The sequence below is a fragment of the Saccostrea cucullata genome, unplaced genomic scaffold (assembly GCF_032062105.1).
Source record: "Saccostrea cucullata isolate Sc308-1 unplaced genomic scaffold, CSIRO_AGI_Scuc_v1 ctg2032, whole genome shotgun sequence".
NCBI lineage: Eukaryota > Metazoa > Mollusca > Bivalvia > Ostreida > Ostreidae > Saccostrea > Saccostrea cuccullata.
The window spans coordinates 24,891-47,140 of record NW_026937262.1 but is presented as its reverse complement, the minus strand read 5'-3'; the positions used below and the strand labels follow the sequence as shown (position 1 = coordinate 47,140).

At 33.5% G+C, this 22,250-nt stretch overlaps 2 protein-coding genes across 4 annotated transcripts; both read left to right on the top strand.

The window, feature by feature from the left end:
- Positions 1–1,217: 1,217 nt before the first annotated feature.
- LOC134247666 (uncharacterized) lies at positions 1,218–6,325 on the top strand (the record flags this gene model as incomplete). The annotated part of the gene is made up of 7 exons (XM_062730003.1): positions 1,218–1,844; positions 1,943–2,064; positions 2,323–2,455; positions 3,011–3,166; positions 4,362–4,478; positions 4,736–4,956; positions 5,817–6,325. Coding segments are annotated over 7 exons (1,830 nt in total), but the record flags the coding sequence as incomplete, so codon positions are not given.
- A 7,379-nt stretch (positions 6,326–13,704) lies between these two features.
- LOC134247665 (severin-like) lies at positions 13,705–19,392 on the top strand. 3 transcript variants are annotated; one of them, XM_062730002.1, is made up of 5 exons: positions 13,705–13,911; positions 16,001–16,089; positions 16,539–16,617; positions 17,827–17,922; positions 18,156–19,392. In XM_062730002.1, the coding sequence occupies exons 2-5, from the start codon at positions 16,055–16,057 to the stop codon at positions 18,195–18,197; spliced, it is 252 nt and encodes an 83-aa protein (XP_062585986.1). In that variant the 5' UTR covers positions 13,705–13,911; positions 16,001–16,054; the 3' UTR covers positions 18,198–19,392. The 3 variants fall into 3 exon arrangements, 2 of the variants coding, with proteins under 2 accessions (XP_062585986.1, XP_062585985.1); XM_062730001.1 differs by lacking the exon at positions 13,705–13,911 and adding an exon at positions 14,885–15,869 and having other exon boundaries at positions 15,939–16,089; XR_009987905.1 differs by lacking the exons at positions 13,705–13,911; positions 16,001–16,089; positions 16,539–16,617 and adding an exon at positions 17,400–17,489.
- The last annotated feature ends 2,858 nt before the right edge of the window (positions 19,393–22,250 follow it).

The following is a 22,250-nucleotide window of genomic DNA, read 5'->3' as shown; positions in this document are numbered from 1 at the left end:
GGATGTTATTTCTTTTCAAAATATCGCTAAAAACAAATATTTGAAACAAATATTGGAAAATAAGTTTATAATAATGTTTAATCAAGTTGTACATACATAAATAAACAATTTAATTGCATTAAATAACATAATTTTTTAAGCGTACTCTAAAGTACTCTAATGTACTCTAGCGTACTCTGTTTAGTAGGGTAGACAGACTACTCGGCCCAACGACACCTCGGCCCATGCTGGTTGACACCTCGGCCCATTACAAATAATATTGAATTTAGTTTGTTTACCTTAGTTTATTTTTCTTGTTTACTTTCTATGCCACGATAGGTAATGTACTATGTATATTTAATCACTATAGGTATACTATAAATATAAGATATTTTCAGTACTTCAGTATTTTAAGTACAAACAACAGCACAGCATCAAATAACAATCTGTTGATTGTGAGGTACATGTAATAGCTAGGTCTACACAGAAGTATATGCCCTGGTTGATTTAAATTGTTTATTTTTTATAAATATATTTTACTGCTTAATTTCAAAAACTCATAGGCCTTTTTTTCAAATCAATTTAATAAAATATCAACAAAGGTTTCTAAGATAAACGTTTCATTAACATGAGTAAGTCTCCCAATTATTAATTGTTTATGTATTTTTAAAATCAATAAGGTTGAATGAATTAATAGCTGAAAGAGTTCACTAATTAAAAGGGTAAAAGTAATTCAAACAATCGAAAATTATTTGTTTAATGTTTTATACTCTGACGGACCTGTCAAAATCACCCTTACACAAAAAATTTTCTCAGCACTTATAATTTTTTTCTCATTTCCATTGTTTAATTTCTCTAGGATTCTTCTTGATTGAAATTTTCATGGCGGATCTGTGTGTGTTCCCCTGAATTTGCAGAGTTATTAAATGTACATACTTAACCATGCAGTACAATTCTTTGTCATCCTTGGAATTTCAGTAAGACATGAATTTCTCGGCACTAATAGTTTTTTCAAATGGGGAACAAATTTTCATTGCATGGTTAAGAAATAACTTCAGGGACTTAAAATTGTTGTTGACAATGATGAGACAACTTGATAACATGGATAAACTAATTTGATATCGTACTGTATAATACAAATAAAACTAATTATTCTCCGGGTGGGGGATAGTAGTGGGGGATGGGTGTATTGGAATCGGCAATTTTGTTTGTCAGCATGAGTCAATACCTAATTGTATTATGCATTCATAGTAATTAAAAATATTTCAGTTGCTCTGTCATCAAGAACTCGACTTCAGGAAAAGAAGATCTCCAAAAGCACTATTAAAAAGGCCTCTCAAGAACAATGTACTTGTCCAAAGAAATGTACAAGGCAAAGCTTCTTCACAAGAGAATTGATTGAAAATTGCCATTCAACATTATGGAGTCTGAATACCACAGAGAGGCCAAAATGGTTTCAAAGAAAGTTTGATGACTTTCAGAGTGTAAAAAGGGGAACCTTTAAATTCATTCTTAAAGGCCACAAGGTTTGCTTAAAGAGTTGGTTGATTGCTTATGGAATTAAGAAATCAATCTATTACAAGGAACGAAGAACATGGTTGACAAGTGAAGTGCAACTCTCTAACGAAAGAAGGACACCATCACAAAAAAGACTTTATGTCATCAATTGGTTTGGAGAATATACAGCAATGAGAGGAGAAAATCCACCTCACATCCAAGAAATTTGGCTGCCATTTGGTTTAAGAAAAAATGAAATTTATGCTGGATATAAAAAGGATGCAGAGGAAGAGAACATGGCTTGTGTTACTTTTCAGACTTTCCTCAACATTTGGAATGAACACTTTCCGCATGTGAAAATTAAACAGGTGAGAAATTTTCTTATTTAAGCAATTGTATACTTTTAGAGTCTATAAGTTCATAATTTAATTCATATCAATGAATACCTTTCTATTATGTATTACAGAGTAACTTGTTTACAAGATGCACTACATGTGACAAGCTTGACAGAGAACTACACAAGCAATTAAACCCAGAGAAAAAAAAGGAAATTTTTCTAAAGAAACAAGAACATCTGCACAGACAAATGTAAATAAATATTAAACAGTATCATATCTTCCAGGAACCTATATTAGTGTATAGGTCCTTGCATCTTTCTACTAAAAATAAGTAAATTGCTTTAAATGATTTTCACAGTTTTCCATTAATACAATAACAATACAACATTGATGTTGTTATTTGTGGTGTAACCATAATTGATATTATATAGCAAAACTCAGAATATGGGCACATAAAATATGCTATCATGAATCTGCAAATTAATGAAGACATATAATTATATTATAGGAAAGAGAAATCAGCATATTACAGACGAAAAACAGTAAGCAGACGAAGACCTGATAGATACATAAGCCTCATAATTGATGGAATGGATCAGTCCAAAACAAATATTCCTCATTTTAAGGGAAGACCAAGCAAGGTACAAATAAACACATTGTTATTAGGTTTACCTTTACCAATTGAATAGGAAAAATATTAGGCCATTATCAAAATATTTCTCAATTGTCCACCCTCCTCAGTTTCTCTTCTTCTTTACTCTGTGATCGAGATCAGTTTTCAAATTATCCCGCAACCAAAAAACCAAGATTCCATGTAATAATAGGTACTGGAGCTAAAAAGATTCCTCCCTGCTCAATGGCCCCAAGCGCAATAGGAGGTCAAAATTTGCAGTTCTCCACTGGCAAATTGTAGCTTCTCCATATGAGTGAAGAATTCTTGAGATGAACGTAAAACAACAAACACACAAACAAATCTGATATTACATTTTGTAAACAATTCTTCATGTACATGTATTATTTATAAAGATAATATGTTTATTGTCAAGATCTTGTATTTTGATGAGCAATATGTGATGTAATTGTGAGGTGATGGTGATAAAATTTCAAGAAATACAGAGATGAAATCATTTTCTTTTTTTTTTCTTTTTTATGTCTCACTGCCTTCCCTCTGTAATAATATTTAATTCTCATTATAGGAGTTTGCAGCAACAAGGCAATTGAATGTGCATGTTACTGGAGTTTTGAGTCATGGCCTGAATAGAAAATATCTGTTTACAGACCTGCACCAGTACAAACATGATTCCAATCTTACACTGAATGTATTGATGAAAGTGTTATGGAACCACTCAAAGGTAAAAAACAGAAATATTCCTTACAAAAATTTACAGTACAGTGCAATAAAAAAAATATAAGTTACTAACCGGTTGGGCCAGTGGCAATAACAAAGATACTAGTCTGATGAGTTGAAAATAATTAAACAAATAATAGTTTGTGCATTTTTTTGCCAGGTTCTTCTCCCTATTATATCGGTTGCATTTCTTTTCTGTAATTTCTGGTAATTATCAACTTTTCATTACCGACATTTTTTATAGTTTTCATTTCCGACATTTTTGTTTTCATTTCAGACATTTTCAAATACATGTTTAAATAGTACCTTAAGTAACAAAATTTGATAACTTTACTTCTGAAAAGTTTAAAGGAAAAAAAAAAAAATAAATCATTGAAATCCAACTTTGTAAATCTATCAGTGACTTGGATATAAGAATGGTGCTGTCACTGATATTTAATTTCGTGCACATTAGATATGCTGAAAAAGTTTTATGCCCATTAAACTCTTTTACCTTGACTTAATTAGTGCCACATGTGTGCATATATGTATACATGTTTTTTTTTATTAATATTTTGGCATAACATACTTTTACAATTCAATTTTCTTTTACTGAGAAAACATTGAATTGCAGCACAGGTAAATTCCGGAAATGAAAAAAAAAATTGTGTCGGAAAAAATATTAAAAATAAAATTTTAAAATGTCGGAAATGCTATGCATATTTCTGGAAATGAAATGCAGCGATTCAGCAACTATTATTGTCACTAAAACAACTGGCGATGTCAACACCCAATATATATAGACTAAAAAAAATTAAAGATTATGATTTTAAACCAAAGTTTATTCATACATGAATTAAGTCGACAAAAATATTCAAATACTGTACAAGTACTTTTTTCTGTGTGGTATTAATTTAATTTAAGCTATGTACACAGTCATAAATTTTCCAAAGCATTTTGTCCAAGCAAACTTAATATAAAAGTAATACATATTCAGACAGTCTAAGTAATCCTCATAATTTCCTACCCGTGGATTTAACAGAAATTGAGATTCCACTAAATTATTACCCTGTGGAAAAAAGTACGTCTACAGTACATAATTTTAGTCTGACCACTAAATTAAAAATTAATAGCCCAGACGTCGGACAATGATAGTTGCACACAGCTGCAGTGTATTTACCAGTTTGAGAATTTGAACAAAATGATTTCTATGTTGACAGGGAAAATCATTGCCTCCTGTCCTCTACCTACAGGCAGACAACTGCTTCAGAGAAAATAAGAATAAGTTTGTTCTGTCTTTCTTGGAGCTTTTAGTCAGGCGTCGAATTTTTTATGAGGTACCTGCTTATAATCATTTTGCAGACTAAATTACAATTGTTAAGTTTTATAAATTTATAGTATGGGCAAAAGAAGAGATACAAATTATAGTAAAAAAAAAAACAATTTAGTGTATTTTAAGTAACCAATCTGATTTTATAAAGGTATTTAAATTATTGTAATTTTAAATTCAATATTTAAAAAGGGATTAAAAGGGGGATGTTTAAAGCTTATCCTAGGATTTAAGTGCTTTTATTCATTTATTTTGATAATTCAGGTCCAACTTTCCTTTCTTCATGTGGGCCACACGCATGAGGATATAGACCAGATGTTCAGTGTCATTGCTGATAATCTCAGACACAGAGATGCAGCAACACTACCAGAGATGAGTGACATCCTCTACAATGCAGAGGAACTAAGAGGTTGTCTTGATATATCTGGGTGGTTATCTCCTTGCTTAAAAGGCGTAAAATACCACACAAGGACCAACACCTTTAGGTGTGTAATATTTTAGATAGTTATTTATAGCCACTGGTCTCAGGAAGGGATATTTTGTGGTGTGGCGTTCATGTTCACCAGTATCCCTCTATTTGCTTTTTTGTGTATTTTTGTACCCACATGTTCTAAAAAAAAGTTTAGGTATATTGTTGTTACATGTGATGCAAGGTTTAGTGGTTCCTGTAGGGAGGGGTGCACAACTGGTAAAGTGGAAATGCATTTCCTCTTAGTTACTCTGATCTACCTCTGAAAATTAAGTAACCGAAGTATGTGTATACTTCAGATAAGTAATGGTGCCTTTATAAATTGAGAATTTCATAGCCTCTGGTTTAAAACATGAACTAAATTCAATTCTTGGAAAGTTATTACGTGATACTCAAGTGACTTATAAGGCCCGTGGGTTCTCGGAACCACTAGTACATTTTACAGTGGACTAAATGTCCTTTGAAAGATGATTGCTAGACAGTGTCCTGTAACAAAAAGTGAGAAAGGGCAACCATTATTTTCATACTAAATAAATACATTTGGTAAAAAATACATTAAGAAAGATGTGGGGAGGAGTGTACTACTAGGCACAATCAGAATATTAGGAATTATCCAATCACATTGATTCTAGTTTGACTTTTCTAAGAGTCATTCACTGTTAGTGTTAGAAGATTCAACTCAATATTTACAAAAAGATTTACAAAATGTAGTCATGCAGTTAAGCTTTTTCACTTTATATTTTAATGCTTAAGAGATTATGACTATGGAGTAAAAATGTTTTCTTTTCTAGATACAATATGGACAGAAAAAAAAATCATAACAAAAGTAGAATAAGACAAAAGGAGCTAATGTATTTCTTCTTTATGTTTAATAAGGTATCGACTGAATGAGTTGACAGGTGATGTACACATCTGCTACAGAAAAAATGTGGACCATTCCTGGAAGTCCTTGCAGGGAAGCTTCTTCAAAGAAAGGGAAAATGGAACGGTAATGCTGCCAACAAATGTTCCAAATATCTTGACGGCATCATTGGAGAAGCTTGATGTTGCTAATGTCAAGAAAAGTTTAAATGTATGGGCAAAGATGATGACAACAGCAGAGAGTGCATGGTGGGAAAAGTTTGTAACTTTCTTGGAGGAAACTAAAAGCAACCCCAGTAGATATTCAAGGAAAGGGGCAATATGGTATCTTCCAAAGATACCACAATACAATTCAAATGCCATTGAGGACTCTGACTCTGATGAACACCCTGCAATTCCTGAAGATTTACAGAGAATACTTACAAATGAAGATGAAAATCCAGAGGTAACTTTACTTTTTTTTTTATGAATTTTTGAGATGTCTGGGTAGTGTATTGGCAGTGCCCTTACTTCTTAACATTATATTTAAACTTTTCAATGCTGAACAGATTGCTACATTTTAGCTAACCTGAGTTGAAAGCTCAAGTGAGATTTTCTGATCACATTTTTTTCTGAAGTATGTCTGTCTGTCCATCTGACTGTAAAATTTTCACATTTTTGACTTCTTCTCAAGAACCACTATGCCAATTTCAAACAAACTTGCCACAAACCATCCTTGTGTGAAGATGGTTCACGTTTCTAAAAATGAACAACCATGCTTTCTTTCAAGTTGAGGTAATTAAGGAACAGTGAAAATTTGGTGGTATGTTTAAAATATCTTCCCAATAACCCCTCTGTTTAGAAGGATAATACTCATATGGAAGCATCTTCAAGTAGTATAGATTCAATTTTTTTTTAAATCATATGACCTTGGGGTAAGATGGGGCTAAAATGGACAATCAAAGTTGTACAAAGGAATTTATAGGAAAAATCTTTTGAAATCTTCTCAAGACAATAAAGCCTTGGATAATCATATTTATATGGAATCATACTCAGGTAGTGCAGAAATAGGATTACACTTAAGGATTTTAAAAAAGTCTTATTTTTGATTTCGTTATAAAAAAAACTGACTGTGCTTCAGTAAATTCACTTGCTTTTGGGTAACTGCAATTTTTTTTTTACTCCCTCAATGATATACACAAACTGTATACTTTTTTCTGTGCTTTCATATATAATACTTGTAAATTCATTTTTCAGGTTCTCTTGTGTGTGTAAATGGGAAGAAATGTATGCACACCTTCAACATTGTGAACTGGACAATCCAGTAAAATCCTCTGCATTGCATAGAATTCTTGTTCACATTCCAACCAGGACTGCAACTTGTTACATACTGTGAAAGAAGGAACGCTCAAGTATATGTGTAAATGTTGATATAACCCTTAGCATCATATTCTTTATGCTTCTACAAAATCTTTCAATCAACTTTAGATACTAGGACACATCAAAACCAGAAAAATACAAATAGTTTAGGATTCATAAATGTAAACTACACTGAATGGCATAGGGAGGTGAAGGATATAGAGATAACAAACAGTATTCAATTTCAAAGTCCATAAAATAATACAAAATAGGAGCAGAGCAGACACGGACCTCAAAACGTCGGTGATGGGATCAGGTGCCATGGAGGAGTGAACATCTCCTGCTGACCAGTTGCGTCTGCCATGTGCTCCTTGTCATGATCAGGAAATAACAGAAAAAATCTGTCTTCAATTCAGTGTATATAAATAATGGACTATTACTTACAATTGGTATGAAAAAGTCAGTCAGCATTTGACTCAAAGATAAATTGTATTTTCTGACAAAGTCATTGTATCAACCAAAGAACTTAGGAAATGATTACTTTAAACAAGACCACTGATATTCTTGTCTTGTCAATTTTATCAAGATATCCATATCCTTTGATTCACGTATTAAGATTGTATATTGTTTAACTTCCATCTCTAGAATTTTTTACTCATATGGAGACGTCACTGTATGATGGTAAAGGGCTTCAAATTTTTACCTTTACTTGGAACTCAGGGCCATTAAGCAGTGAAGGATTTTTATCATGACAGCACCTGTCACTGACACGGAACCTCAGTTTCTTCCAAAAGGTCTCATCCAAAGGACCCGCAACTTTTACTTAAAAGTGTCAAGTGCATGGTGAAGGAACAGTAGCTACCCATTTTTTATCGACTTAGGTCGCTCGCAGCCAACATTCAAATTCATGACCTCCCGATCATGGAGCAAGTGCTCTATCGACTGAGCTACTGTGAACGGTCATTTGTGTTTAAAAAAATTCTTTTTTTGTTTATTTTTCATGTTTTAAGAAAAAAATTGTAAAGGAGGGGGATATTCCTTACAGCTCAGTGTGATCAAGATTCATATATATTAATGTTAATTTTATGTTAATTTTTAATTGCCATAGGAATGTTCCTCTCAGGTCTCCTTGTTAAAGATTCACATATACATGTATGTTAAGTTCATTTGAAATTGTGAAAGGGACGTTCCTTGCAGGGTTTCTTTTTTAGAGATTCATGTATATATTGAGCTTACTTAAACTATAAAGAGGAACGTTCCTAGCAGGTCTCCTTGTTAAAGATTCATGACATTGTATATAATAAGTGCATTTGAATTGGGAGAGGAACGTTCCTTACAAGTCTTTTTGTCAGAGATTTATGTATAGAGTTAGCTTGAAATTGGGAGAGGAACGTTCATCGCAGGTTTTTTTTTTTTTTTTAAGATGCATGTATATATTCTGTTCATTTGAAATTAAGAGAGAAATGTTTCCTGCAGGTATTTTGTTAAGGATTCATGTATATATTGAGTACATTTGAAATTGGGAGAGGAACGTTCCTCAAAGGTTTCCTTGTTTAAGATTCATGTATAAATTGATTTCATTTGAAATTGGGAGAGGAACGTTCCTCGCAGGTTTCATTGTTAAAGATTCATGTATAAATTGAGTTCACTTCAAATTGGGAGAGAAACGTTCCTCGCAGGTTTTTTTTGTTTAAGATTCATGTATATATTGAGTTCATTTGAAATTGGGAGAGGAACATTCCTCGCAGGTTTCCTTGTTTAAGATTCATGTATAAATTGAGTTCATTTGAAATTGGGAGAGGAACGTTCCTCGCAGGTCTTTTTGTTAAAGATTCATGTATATATTGAGTTCACTTCAAATTGGGAGAGGAACGTTCCTCGCAGGTTTTTATTTGTTAAAGATTCATGTATATATTGAGTTCACTTGAAATTGGGAGAGGAACGTTCCTCGCAGGTTTTTTTGTTAAAGATTCATGTATATATTGAGTTCATTTGAAATTGGGAGAGGAACGTTCCTCGCAGGTCTTTTTGTTAAAGATTCATGTATATATTGAGTTCATTTGAAATCGGGAGAGGAACGATCCTCGCAGGTTTTCATTTGTTAAAGATTCATGTATATATTGAGTTCACTTGAAATTGGGAGAGGAACGTTCCTCGCAGGTTTTTTTGTTAAAGATTCATGTATATATTGAGTTCACTTCAAATCGGGAGAGGAACGTTCCTCGCAGGTCTTTTTGTTAAAGATTCATGTATATATGAGTTCACTTCAAATTGGGAGAGGAACGTTCCTCGCTGGATTTTTTGTTAAAGATTCATGTATATATTGAGTTCATTTGAAATTGGGAGAGGAACGTTCCTCGCAGGTTTTCTTGTTTAAGATTTATGTATAAATTGAGTTCATTTGAAATTTGGAGAGGAACGTTCCTCGCAGGTCTTTTAGTTAAAGATTCATGTATATATTGAGTTCACTTGAAATTGGGAGAGGAACGTTCCTCGCAGGTTTTTTTGTTAAAGATTCATGTATATATTGAGTTCATTTGAAATTGGGAGAGGAACGTTCCTCGCAGGTCTTTTTGTTAAAGATTCATGTATATATTGAGTTCATTTGAAATCGGGAGAGGAACGATCCTCGCAGGTTTTCATTTGTTAAAGATTCATGTATATATTGAGTTCATTTGAAATTGGGAGAGGAACGTTCCTCGCAGGTTTTCATTTGTTAAAGATTCATGTATATATTGAGTTCACTTCAAATCGGGAGAGGAACGTTCCTCGCAGGTCTTTTTGTTAAAGATTCATGTATATATGAGTTCACTTCAAATTGGGAGAGGAACGTTCCTCGCTGGATTTTTTGTTAAAGATTCATGTTTATATTGAGTTCATTTGAAATTGGGAGAGGAACGTTCCTCACAGGTTTTCTTGTTTAAGATTTATGTATAAATTGAGTTCATTTGAAATTTGGAGAGGAACGTTCCTCGCAGGTCTTTTTGTTAAAGATTCATGTATATATTGAGTTCACTTCAAATTGGGAGAGGAACGTTCCTCGCAGGTTTTTATTTGTTTAAGATTCATGTATATATTGAGTTCATTTGAAATTGGGATAGGAACGTTCCTCGCAGGTTTCCTTGTTTAAGATTCCTGTATATTGAGTTCACTTCAAATTGGGAGAGGAACGTTCCTCGCAGGTCTTTTTGTTAAAGATTCATGTATATATTGAGTTCACTTCAAATTGGGAGAGGAACGTTCCTCGCAGGTCTTTTTGTTAAAGATTCATGTACATATTGAGTTCATTTGAAATTGGGAGAGGAACGTTCCTCGCAGATTTTTATTTTTTAAAGATTCATGTATTTATTGAGTTCACTTGAAATTGGGAGAGGAACGTTCCTCGCAGGTTTTTTTGTTAAAGATTCATGTATATATTGAGTTCATTTGAAATTGGGAGAGGAACGTTCCTCGCAGGTCTTTTTGTTAAAGATTCATGTATATATTGAGTTCACTTCAAATTGGGAGAGGAACGTTCCTCGCAGGTCTCTTTGTTTAAGATTCATGTATATATTGAGTTCACTTGAAATTGGGAGAGGAACGTTCCTCGCAGGTCTCTTTGTTTAAGATTCATGTATATATTGAGTTCACTTGAAATTTGGAGAGGAACGTTCCTCACAGGTCTCCTTGTTAAAGATTCATGTATGTATCGAGTTCACTTGAAATATGGAGAGGAACGTTCCTCGCAGGTCTCTTTGTTTAAGATTCATGTATAAATTGAGTTCACTTGAAATTGGGAGAGGAACGTTCCTCGCAGGTCACCTTGTTAAATAATAAAGGATCCAAAAGTTTGAATTTTTAGGGTTTTCTATTGCAAAAAAGACTGGAGGAGCTGCATTTAATGATATTTTAGCCTAAAATGGCTTCATATTCGAAATATGGGTTTAAAAAAAGGAATTTTGATTTTCCTTTTTTGATTTGGATTGTGTTATAATAAATATTTCATAACATTAACATAGGTATACATTTATCACAAATTATTTCATAAGCATAAAATCTATATTACACTGATATTTTTATTAATTTACTCATTATCACTTCATGAATTTTATCAAAGGGAAATAACTCTTATTTCTCTATATTTCAGCATATGCATAAGGAAATGGAAATAACGAACAGTATTCAATCTCAACGTCCATTAAACAAATATACAAAACAAGAGCAGAGCAAACACGGACCTCCGAAACATCAGAGGTGGGATCAGGTGCCATGGAGGAGTGAGCATCCCCTGCTGACCGGTCACACCCGCCGTGTGCTCATTGTCATAATCAGGAAATAACGGAAACAATCCGTAGTCAATTCAGTGTATAAATAATGGACTAACAATTGGTATGAAAAACGTCAGTCAGCATTTTATTCAATGATAAATTGTATTTGCTGACAAGGTCATTGTATCGACCATAAAATTTACGAAATGATGACTTTAAACGAGACTGTTGATATTCTTGTTTCATCAACTTGCTTGTCAATGATTTACCTCGTTTAAGAAATTGTTCATACGTAGAGCATGCTCTTGCGTATCGAATCAACTGAGATATAAATACTCCGTATGCAGGTGATGAAGGTATATTGCTGCATAAGTAAGGGAAGTTGACGATAGAAAAGTTAAAGTCATCACGTTTATCATATAGCTTGGTTGTTAGATTACCATTTGTGTCTTTTTCAAGTAAAATATCCAAGTATGAAGCAGATGTGTTGGACTCTGTGGTATCTTTTATCTCAAGCTCACCGGGATATATCGTGTCGACGTAGGAATGGAAATTATCATTATTAATTGACAATACGTCGTCGATATATCTAAATGTCGAGTTCAAAGCCACAGCAAGTGTTTTTTTCTTTTCACGCAAAAGATTTTGCATAAATTCTGCTTCATATGAATATAAAAATAAGTCTGCTAATAACGGAGCGCAATTTGTACCCATGGGAATTCCAATAGATTGTTGGAATACCTGGTCTCCAAAAACCACATAGATATTGTCAATCAGAAACTCAAGCATCTTCTTGATGTCAACTTCAGAGTACTTATGTGTACAATCAGAATCTGTTTTAACAAAATAATTTTTCAAATGACCAATGACGAGGTAAGTAAACTTACGAGTTCCATTTTTGTTGAAGAAGCAGCTGTCAATGATATCAAAAAGCCTGGATTTTAATTTGTCGTGCGGAATTGTTGTGTATAAAGTTGAAAAGTCGTAAGTTTAAAAACTCAAGTAAATTCATATAATTTACCAAAAATATTTACAGTTCTCAAAATATGTAATAATATAAATAAATACCAAGTTGTGGACCTAGGCTATCCTCTAATAAATCAGGGCGTCACGTCCAAACCATTATATCTGACCTATATTATACAACATATGGTTGTATTGACTAAATCTTATAATATATACAATATTTACAAATTCTTAAGGTCAGATCTCATCATAAAGCATATTTCATATATCAGTGTAACTTTAAGAACAGATCTTTAGATTTATATTCATTTAAACCATTACTATATGATTTTACACATTTTCATTAACTCATCAAAATAATACTATATTTCATTCATACTCTTTCATTCAACCAAGCAAAGTGTTAGTAAAAGAAAAAGAACTTACTGTAATAAGGTCTTATGTCCAGTCAAAGAAATATATCAAACTATGTAAATCAGACAATGGAATAAGCTAGCACTCTGGCTTATGGCTAGATTCAAAGTGAATTTTAAAATAACAAAGGAAAACTCACTAAGGAATTTTTACTATGAATTTCAGATATATATAATTTATTTTTTAATCTTTCCACAAATACTTTTCTGGAATAAAAATGAAGTATTCCTTGTATATTTACAGATTTTATCAAAAAATACATCATCAGTATGTAATTTAAGATATATTAAGGCATTAAATCTTCAAAAAAGTTCTAGAGCAAAGTTTCATAGTAAATCAAAGTGTCAAACTTTTCACTATAGTTAACTATAGTAAACTATAGTTAACTAAAGTAAATTTTTGTTAGGGTTGTGACCTTGAAAACTGGCTTGCTGAACAATTAATTGCAATCCAACAATCGTGTATTTACACCAAGATCTACTGCACAAGTGGGTTGAGTTGATTTAAAAAAACCAATAAGGAATAAGTTAACAAAAGAGTGTTTTACAAAAAGAGCTTTAACAAAATATTAGAATCATACTCACTTAATTGAAATGATCGAATAAGAAATAATTTTACCAAAGTGAGTATGGTATTCGCCACATAAGTATATGAAATAAAATATATGAAAAACATATGTAATTACTTGGTGACAGTATGACAACATTATTTGTATGACGAATTGCCACACTTTAACATCTAATAATTGTATCGCTAGTTCACACCCGGGCGTGAGTATAGATAAATAACCGGGGGATTGTATCGCTAGTTTACACCAAGGACGTGAGTATATTAAAGACAAATATCCGGGGGATTGTATCGCTAGTTCACATCCGGAACATGAGTATATTATTGATAAATAAGCGGGGGACTCTGTCGCTATTTCACACCCGGGACGTGAGTTTAGAGAAATAACCGGGGGAGTGTGTCGCTATATTACACCCGGGACGTGAGTATAGATAAATATTCGGGGGATTGTTACGGTAATTCACACCCGGGACGTGCGCATGGTGAAAAAAACTGGGAGATTGTGTCGCTAGTTTACACCCGGGACGTGAGTATAGAGAAATAACCGGGGGATTGTGTCGCTAGTTCACACCCGGGACGTGAGTATAGAGAAATAACCGGGGGATTGTGTCGCTAATTCACACCCGGGACATGAGTATATTATAGATAAATTACCGGGGGATTGTATCGCTTGTTAACATCCGGGACGTGCGTATAGTGAAATTACCGGGGGATTGTATCGCTTGTTTACACCAAGGACGAGAGTATATTATAAATAAATAACTAGGGGTCTGTATCGCTAGTTTACACCCGGGACGTGAGGATATTATAGATCAATAATCGGGGGATTGTGTCGCTAGTTTACATCCGGGACGTGAGTATAGAGAAATAACCGGGGGATTGTTTCGCTAATTCACACCCGGGACGTGCGTAAAGTGAAATTACCGGGGGATTTTGTCACTAGTTCAAACCCGGGACGTGCGCATAGTGAAATAACATGGGAATTGTATCGCTAGCTAGTTCACACCCGGACACATGAGTATAGTGAAATAACCTAGGGATTGTATCGCTAGTTCACACCCGCACACGTGTGTAAAGTTAACATAACCGAGGGATTGTTTCGTTAGTTCAAACCGGGGACGTTTGTGTAGTGATATAGCAACTCAGCACTTCTTAATTAACAAATCAACGTGTTGATTTCATTAATGTTTTTATAATATTTACAGTTTACACTTGTTAATTATTCAGACCAATAAGTTTGTATTTGTATGCAATTTATCATTTATTTATATAGCAAGTAGTCTATTTATTACCCTATTTATCTCACTATTTGATTATAAGCCAAGTGCAGGTTATACTCCAGGTTTTGACTTTTAAGCCTAAAGCTTATGCGGGAAGCTTTATTTATAAGGGGAATTTAAAAATTGCTACTAGACCATGATAAGATCAAAAAATTGTTTTGAAATTTCAAATATATAAAAGGATATATGTGAAGAATCTTCATATCAAGGATAAACATATCTAATAATGACTGTAAGTCAGCAATTATTTGCTTATCAATGTAGATTCAAGCTTGCTAAAAATTTGCCAATTGGGAATCCAAAGGGCAAATAAATAAGTTTGTTTTTCAAAAAGAAGAAAATATACAATCCGACACAAAGTGGGTCCAATTTTTTTATCAGGATAGAATTCTGAATAAAAAACTCTTTTACTTTTTGGGACAAACCTTATGAATACAGTTTGTATACATTTTATGGACTTTACATTGAATACAGAAGAGGAAATAAAAAATAAATCACAAACTTAGGCCTTATAAAATACTGGCCTTGTGATACTGATTTGATTATTAAACAATGTATGTCTTTTTCGTTATATTTAAATTATTTTAGCATGGAAATGTTGCTGCATTTATACATTTGTAATATAGTAGAATGCTTTTTGTTCTTTGAAAATGTCCATATATTGCAAATACTTACATTTAGAGTAAAATATCCTTACAGCAAAGTCCCAGGGAAGCCAATTTTGCAATTGTTATAAAAGTATGAAGTTAATGTGTTAAGTTAACAATGCATTTGAAGACCATTGGGCATAAAAATCACTAGATTGCAAGTGTCAACTGATACCATGTTTTACACTCTTTAGTTTAATAAAGGATATGGAGATAATGAACACAATTCAATATCAAAGTCCATAAAATAATACAAAACATGAGCAGAGCAAACAAGGGCCTGTTAAACATCAGAGGTGGGATCAGGTGCCATGGAGGAGTATATATTATAATGTATGGGTTCTGCATTATCCTTTAAAGAGAAGATTATGCTCCAATGGCATTTAAATTTTGTTTCCATGTAAACAATTATAAAACGAGTCACAAAATTTGATCAGCAAAATAAAAACAAAATCTTGTCTAATCAATTAATTTGAAAAAAAAGAGAATGGAAGCATAATCTTAAATTTCTTCCTACACTGTTTATTTGCTTTTGGATTCGACTGTTTTTTATCATTATTGCGTGACAACTACTAGTTGCTTATAGAGGAAATCCCTTTTACAGCACGAGTTTTACTACGCCCTTATCCCTTTTACATCACGAGTTTTACCACGCCCTTATCCCTTTTACATCACGAGTTTTACCATTTCCTTATCCCTTTTACAGCACGAGTTTTACCATATCCTTATCCCTTTTACAGCACGAGTTTTACCATGTCCTGACAGAAGACGATGTTCCAGATGATGCAGAGAACATGAAGCCGAAAGATTTGAAAGTGGAAATCTACAGGTTGGCTTAGGGGCATATAGTGTATTGGGGCACAAATAAACAAACACAATCACATATTTTCTCAAAGACAAAGTTTAAGATTCTGAAATGACTGACTTGATGTAAAGGTTGAAAATATTCATCAAATAAATGTATTAGGAATTCAGAATGTTTCATTTTTTCGATTTTTCTTAATAACCTCTGGAGGTAGACAAATGACAATTAAGTCTCCACATGAAAGACATTCACACATCTAGAAATAAATTATGCATGTCTTTGAAGTAGGTTTTCCTGTTACCCCCCCCCCCCCCTAAGTTTTACTTCTTGTTTGAACGGAATATTATTTACTTCAAGAACTTTATAAGATAGGGGCTTCTGTAAAAGACGTTGAAATAAAAAAAAGTCACCTGCTCCATCATATAAATTTACACTTTGTTTTATCAAAGTATGACAACATCTTGTTTCCATAGATTGTCTGATGCCTCGGGAAATCTGACGTTAAAAGTAGAGAAGAGTGGGTTAGTATCCACGTCTGATTTGAACAGCAAGGTGAGTCTGTGTAGAGAAGACTGGGTCAGTATCCACGTCTGATTTGGACAGCAAGGTGAGTCTTTAGAGAAGAGTGGGTCAGTATCCATGTCTGATTTGGACAGCAAGGTGAGTCTATGTAGAGAAGAGTGTCAGTATCCACATCTGATTTGGACAGTAAGGTGAGTCTATGTAGAGAAGAGTGAGTCAGTATCCACGTCTGATTTGGACAGTAAGGTGAGTCTGTGTAGAAAAATGGGACAGTATCCACGTCTGATTTGGACAGTAAGGTGAGTCTGTGTAGAGAAGAGTGGGTCAGTATCCACGTCTGATTTGGACAGCAAGGTGAGTCTATGTAGAGAAGAGTGGGTCATATCCACGTCTGATTTGGACAGCAAGGTGAGTCTATGTAGAGAAGAGTCACAGTATCCACGTCTGATCTGGACAGCAAGGTGAGTCTATGTAGAGAAGAGTGGGTCAGTATCCACGTCTGATTTGGACAGCAAGGTGAGTCTATGTAGAGAAGAGTGGGTCAGTATCAACGTCTGATCTAGACAGCAAGGTGAGTCTATGTAGAGAAGAGTGGGTCAGTATCCACGTCTGATTTGGACAGCAAGGTGAGTCTATGTAGAGAAGAGTGGGTCAGTTCTTGACGTCTGATTTGGACAGCAAGGTGAGTCTATGTAGAGAAGAGTGGGTAAGTATCCACGTCTGATTTGGACAGCAAGGTGAGTCTATGTAGAGAAGAGAGGGTCAGTATCCACGTCTGATTTGGATAGCAAGGTGAGTCTATGTAGAGAAGAGAGGGTCAGTATCCACGTCTGATTTGGACAGCAAGGTGAGTCTATGTAGAGAAGAGTGGGTCAGTATCCACGTCTGATTTGGACAGCAAGGTGAGTGAGCACTGAAGACTGCTGTTTAGAATATTCTCTACTGGGAATTTGACATCAAACATCGAGACTTTCAGATCTGTCTTAGGTCAGACTTGCTTAAAACTCACCATAATATGGATAAGTGTAACAATGAAGTTGACTTATTTAACATTAGGATGTGTTTATTGTCAACACCAAGAAAGCTGTCTAAATTCAGATGAGTGTAACAATGATATAAATATATTTCTGTTGACTTATTTAACATTAGGATGTGTTTATTGTTGACACCAAGAAAGTTGTCTAAATTCAGCTGAGTGTAACAATGAGATAAATATATTTCTGTTGACTTAAACATTAGGATGTGTTTATTGTCTTCACCAAGAAAGCTGTCTTCGTCTGGATTGGATTGGAAACTACTGTTGCTGAGAGAAAGAATGCAATGACTTATGCTCATGTGAGTAGAACTACTTAAGTTTATGATCAATATGGACAAATGACACATCTTGATTTTCACTGGTCCCAAACAAGTTTTATTAATTAATGTTATGGTGTATTTTATACAAATTTGTAAGTTTTTCGTTAAAGCAAAAGTAGATCTTACATTTGTTATGATGATGATCATTGCCATGAAAGTTCATTCATAAGATTTTGAGGATTAATAAAGTTACCTGATGTCTGAATTTTCAGAAATATCTACAGAAAACTGACCATCCACTTCTGCGTATCTGAAGGAAAACATGACAGACAGATCAAGATGGCTCTCACCGTCTAGTTATCCGAGGACAAAAGTTGAGGCTTATCTTATCCATAAATATTTGACACCGAGAAATGACAGTTTTTGAGTTGAAAAAAAAACTTTTAATATGTTGTTTTGATATAATATATAATCGTACTTTAAATTTTGATTAAAAATTATCTCCTTATAAAATTCATTTGTATTTTACAAAATTCTGCAGATATCTGAACGACTTTTACATTATAAGATTGACAAAAGTAATCACCTCAAACCTGCAAAATTTAAAAGTTCAAAGTTGTAAAATGGCTGAGCAATCAGAGTTAGAACATATTAAGACGGATCGGAATTGTTCAAAAAAGGACGTTTTCAAAATAAGAGGAGCAACGAGCAGTGATAAAATTCTGCGTAGACATCGGAAAAACACAGGGACAATACATTCTGTAAACAATCGGGAAAGCATAGTAAAAGAAGCCGTTCATTAGGACTTAAGTGGCATATTATATTTTTGGACAGAAGAAACAGTTTACAGAATGACATGTGTGAAGGAAAACCATCACTCCGAGATTGCAGTGCTGTAAAAAAAAAATGAATTTTGTTAGGTGACTTTTCCGTAGTTCCGTAAATAACATCTTTTTTCGCAGACAGAGGTTGGATGATTGCAGGCTATAAGACAGGCATTGTTAAGTATTATTTTACGTATGAAATTTTAAACCTCAACATTTTGTGCACATTTTTAGGATTGGTTAAAGCGACATTAGAAATGTATTGAGTTAAACGGTGACTATGTTGATAAAATTTACATGTATTCGTATTAAGCTTTTGACGTTAGATAACGTCAAGAATTTTCGTTTTAGTGCTCTGGGTATCATGAGTGTGTGTCTTTTTTGTATCTGATAAAAATATAACTATTTGTACTTTGCTCATGTTGAACACATATTAATAACATGAAACATGAATTTAATAAAAATAATAGTTTCATATGTTTTATCATGGTTTGTCAGTTATTATCAATGTTGTCCACGAACTTTACGGACAACCCTCGTCTATGCTTAATTTATATATTTTTCATATATACATACAATTATCGATGTTACTTATGTAAATTATATGGTTTTTGGGGTTTGTGATTATATTTGGAATTCTTTTTCATTCCTTTCTTTTTCTCTAGTTTATATAGTGCTATTTTCTTGTGCAATAATGCTGCATATCGCAGATCATCCCTATATATAAATGAAAGTTATAGCATTCGATGTTTTATATTTATTGAAGTAGTGTACATGTTGTAAATAAGAAATTGACATATATTTATACAAAGACAAAGACCTGCTAAGAACTGCTTGTCATATGACAATGTAGCTGGAGAACTGTAACACTATGTTTTTATATGTTTTTATCAGTCTTTGACCTTTCCGTTATGAAAGTAATACGCAATTTACGATGCAAATTTTTCTGCACACAATTGGGGATAATTTCTTCATTTTCTAGCATTGGTCAATCAACTTATTCACTCAATAATTCTAAATTAATTCTTTAACGAATCTGTATACTTTATTTGCCTCCCAATTCTTCAGACTCATCTCTTTGTCTGCTTGTTGTGATGTTTTTGTAGGATGACAGAAAATGCAAAACGGTCTGTATAGATAAAAAGGTCTTGAGGTGTGTAAAATAAAGTTGGTTAAAAAATATGCATAGATTTAGGGAGGGAAATATATTTGATTGACCAGTCCTGGAAAGTGGAGAAATCCTCGCCATTATTCCCTTTATAGGATCTGTAGCGTTATTGTCAAAGACTTGAACAAAAAACCATAACGCTACACTTCTGTTGCTAATTAAAGTGAAAACTGTACTTTAAAAAGCAAATTTTAAAATTAATTACAGCAAAAAAGAAAGATGGCAATGAAAAATCATTAAAAGTACACATACAAACAAGAGGCCCATAGGCCACATTGCTCACCTGAAAAACTTGGCACTTGTTCTCAACCAGAGTTTTCTCTTATATTACTCACTGCCCAACCAACTCCCAGGGCCGTGATTTGACAATTTTTAATCACTACACTGGAAATTTAAAAACCTTACCATCAACTGATCAAAAGTTAGGGTCGAGGTTGATTTCTTTGAATATTGGATCAAACTCTAATTTCAATGTCACGAGTTCAAAACAGTTGGCACCCGAAAAAAGGTCTTTTCCCAAGAAATATAAACGCCCTAGATTTAAACTATTTGGAATCTAGGTCAAGAGGTCAATCATATCGGTTCCAAAAGAAGCGTATTGTGAAGTACACTTGAAAAATCTGAAAGATTTAACGCAAAAACTTCAAAAGCTATAACCAAAATTAAGGTTTCTGTATATGAACAGACAGACTGATTCACAAAAAACTAAATGCCCCATGCAAAATGAAGGATATGGAGATAACGAGCAGTATTCAATATCAAAGTCCATAAAACAATACAAAATAGGAGAAGAGTAAACATGCATTGACCTCAAAAACATCAGAGGTGGGATCAGGTGCCATGGGGGAGTAGCATCCCCTCCTGACCGGTCACACCCGCTGTGTGCTCGTTGTCATGATCAGAAAATAACGGAAAAATCCGTCGTTATTCAGCGTATAAATAATGACCAACAATTGGTATGAAAAACGTCAGTCAACATTTGACTCAATGATAAATTGTATTTGCTGACAAGGTCATCGTATCGACCATAGAACTTTCGAAATGATAACTTTAAAGTTTAACGAGACTGTTGATATTCTTGTTTCATGAACTTGCTTGTCAATAATTTACCTCGTTTTAGAAATTTTTCATACGTAGAGCATGATCTTGGAGTACCGAATCAACTGAGATATAAAAATAGCACTTCTGATTTACTCTCAAAATACCGAGTCACAGTTTTGCAAAATACTGTATATCGAATCACCCAATTCCTCTTTGAAAAAAAATATGTACACCTAGAAAAGGGTGGAGAGATCAATCAAAGTGCTTATAAATCTTAACACGAAGAAATGGTCAAGCCAGACTCCAAAAAAGCTTGCAAGCTACTTTGAATCAGCAGAAACTTTGAAGAAATTCACTGTGAAAAAGTTGGTTGAAATAACAAATTACTGGAATGTTCACAAAAGGCGGAACCAAGTTATTATAAAAATAGGAGGGGTTCTTTAATCAGATCTGGTCAACCAACTTTCTAACGTCCTTTCTGATGGGACAACAATTGAAAATAATAATAATATCCTTTATTTATACAGGATGGCACAATTAGTTAACAACTAGTTCACATTGTGGTCCTGAAAACATTTGTACAGACAGAAGATTATGTACAGAAGTATATAAATATAGAGCGAATAGAATACAAAAATCAATATTTACAGATGGTTTGTCTAAGCTGCGTCTAAAAAAAAACATCAGAAGAATGATCTATGTGATTAACATTTTAGTTTGTAGACTGGAAATAATTTCTTATATATGCTGATTTAAAACTTTGCAATGATGGACAATTCTTTAAAATTTCTGACAATTTATTCCATAGCTGGGAACTATAAATTGTAAAAGATCTTCTAAAATATTCTGTTTTTGCCCTCGGAATATACAATGAATTGCTTTGACTCAATCTTGTAGATATGTTGTTTATTTCATGTACAAACATAAAAACATCTAAATAATCTGGAGTTAATCCATCTAAGACTTTAAAAACAAGGATGACAGTTCTATACGTAAAATAATCATCAATTGGCATCCATCTCAGTTGTGGAAACATTTCCGATGTAGGTGTATAAAATGTAGTATTTAAAATCACTCTAGCAGCTCGCTTTTGGAGTTTACATAGTTTGCTAAGACCTTCTTCGTTTTTCATATTGCCCCAAACAGTACAACAATAATTGAAATGGGGGAAAACAATTGTAAAAAAAAAATTAAAACAATAACTCAGAGAACATGAATGATCTTAATCTTGACAAAACCCCTATTTTAGAAGCAATTTTTTTGTTAAATTTTCATTTTCAAAAGATGAATAGACGCAGAAGAAAAGGACGTGTCTTGCCACTGAAACACATAGC

Coding starts and splice junctions, on each gene's coding strand:
- LOC134247665 (XM_062730002.1), top strand. CDS start 16,055: ATGAAGCCGAAAGATTTGAAAGTGGAAATCTACAG. Junction 16,090..16,538: donor TTGAAAGTGGAAATCTACAG/GTTGGCTTAGGG, acceptor TTGTTTCCATAG/ATTGTCTGATGCCTCGGGAA. Junction 17,923..18,155: donor ATGCAATGACTTATGCTCAT/GTGAGTAGAACT, acceptor CTGAATTTTCAG/AAATATCTACAGAAAACTGA.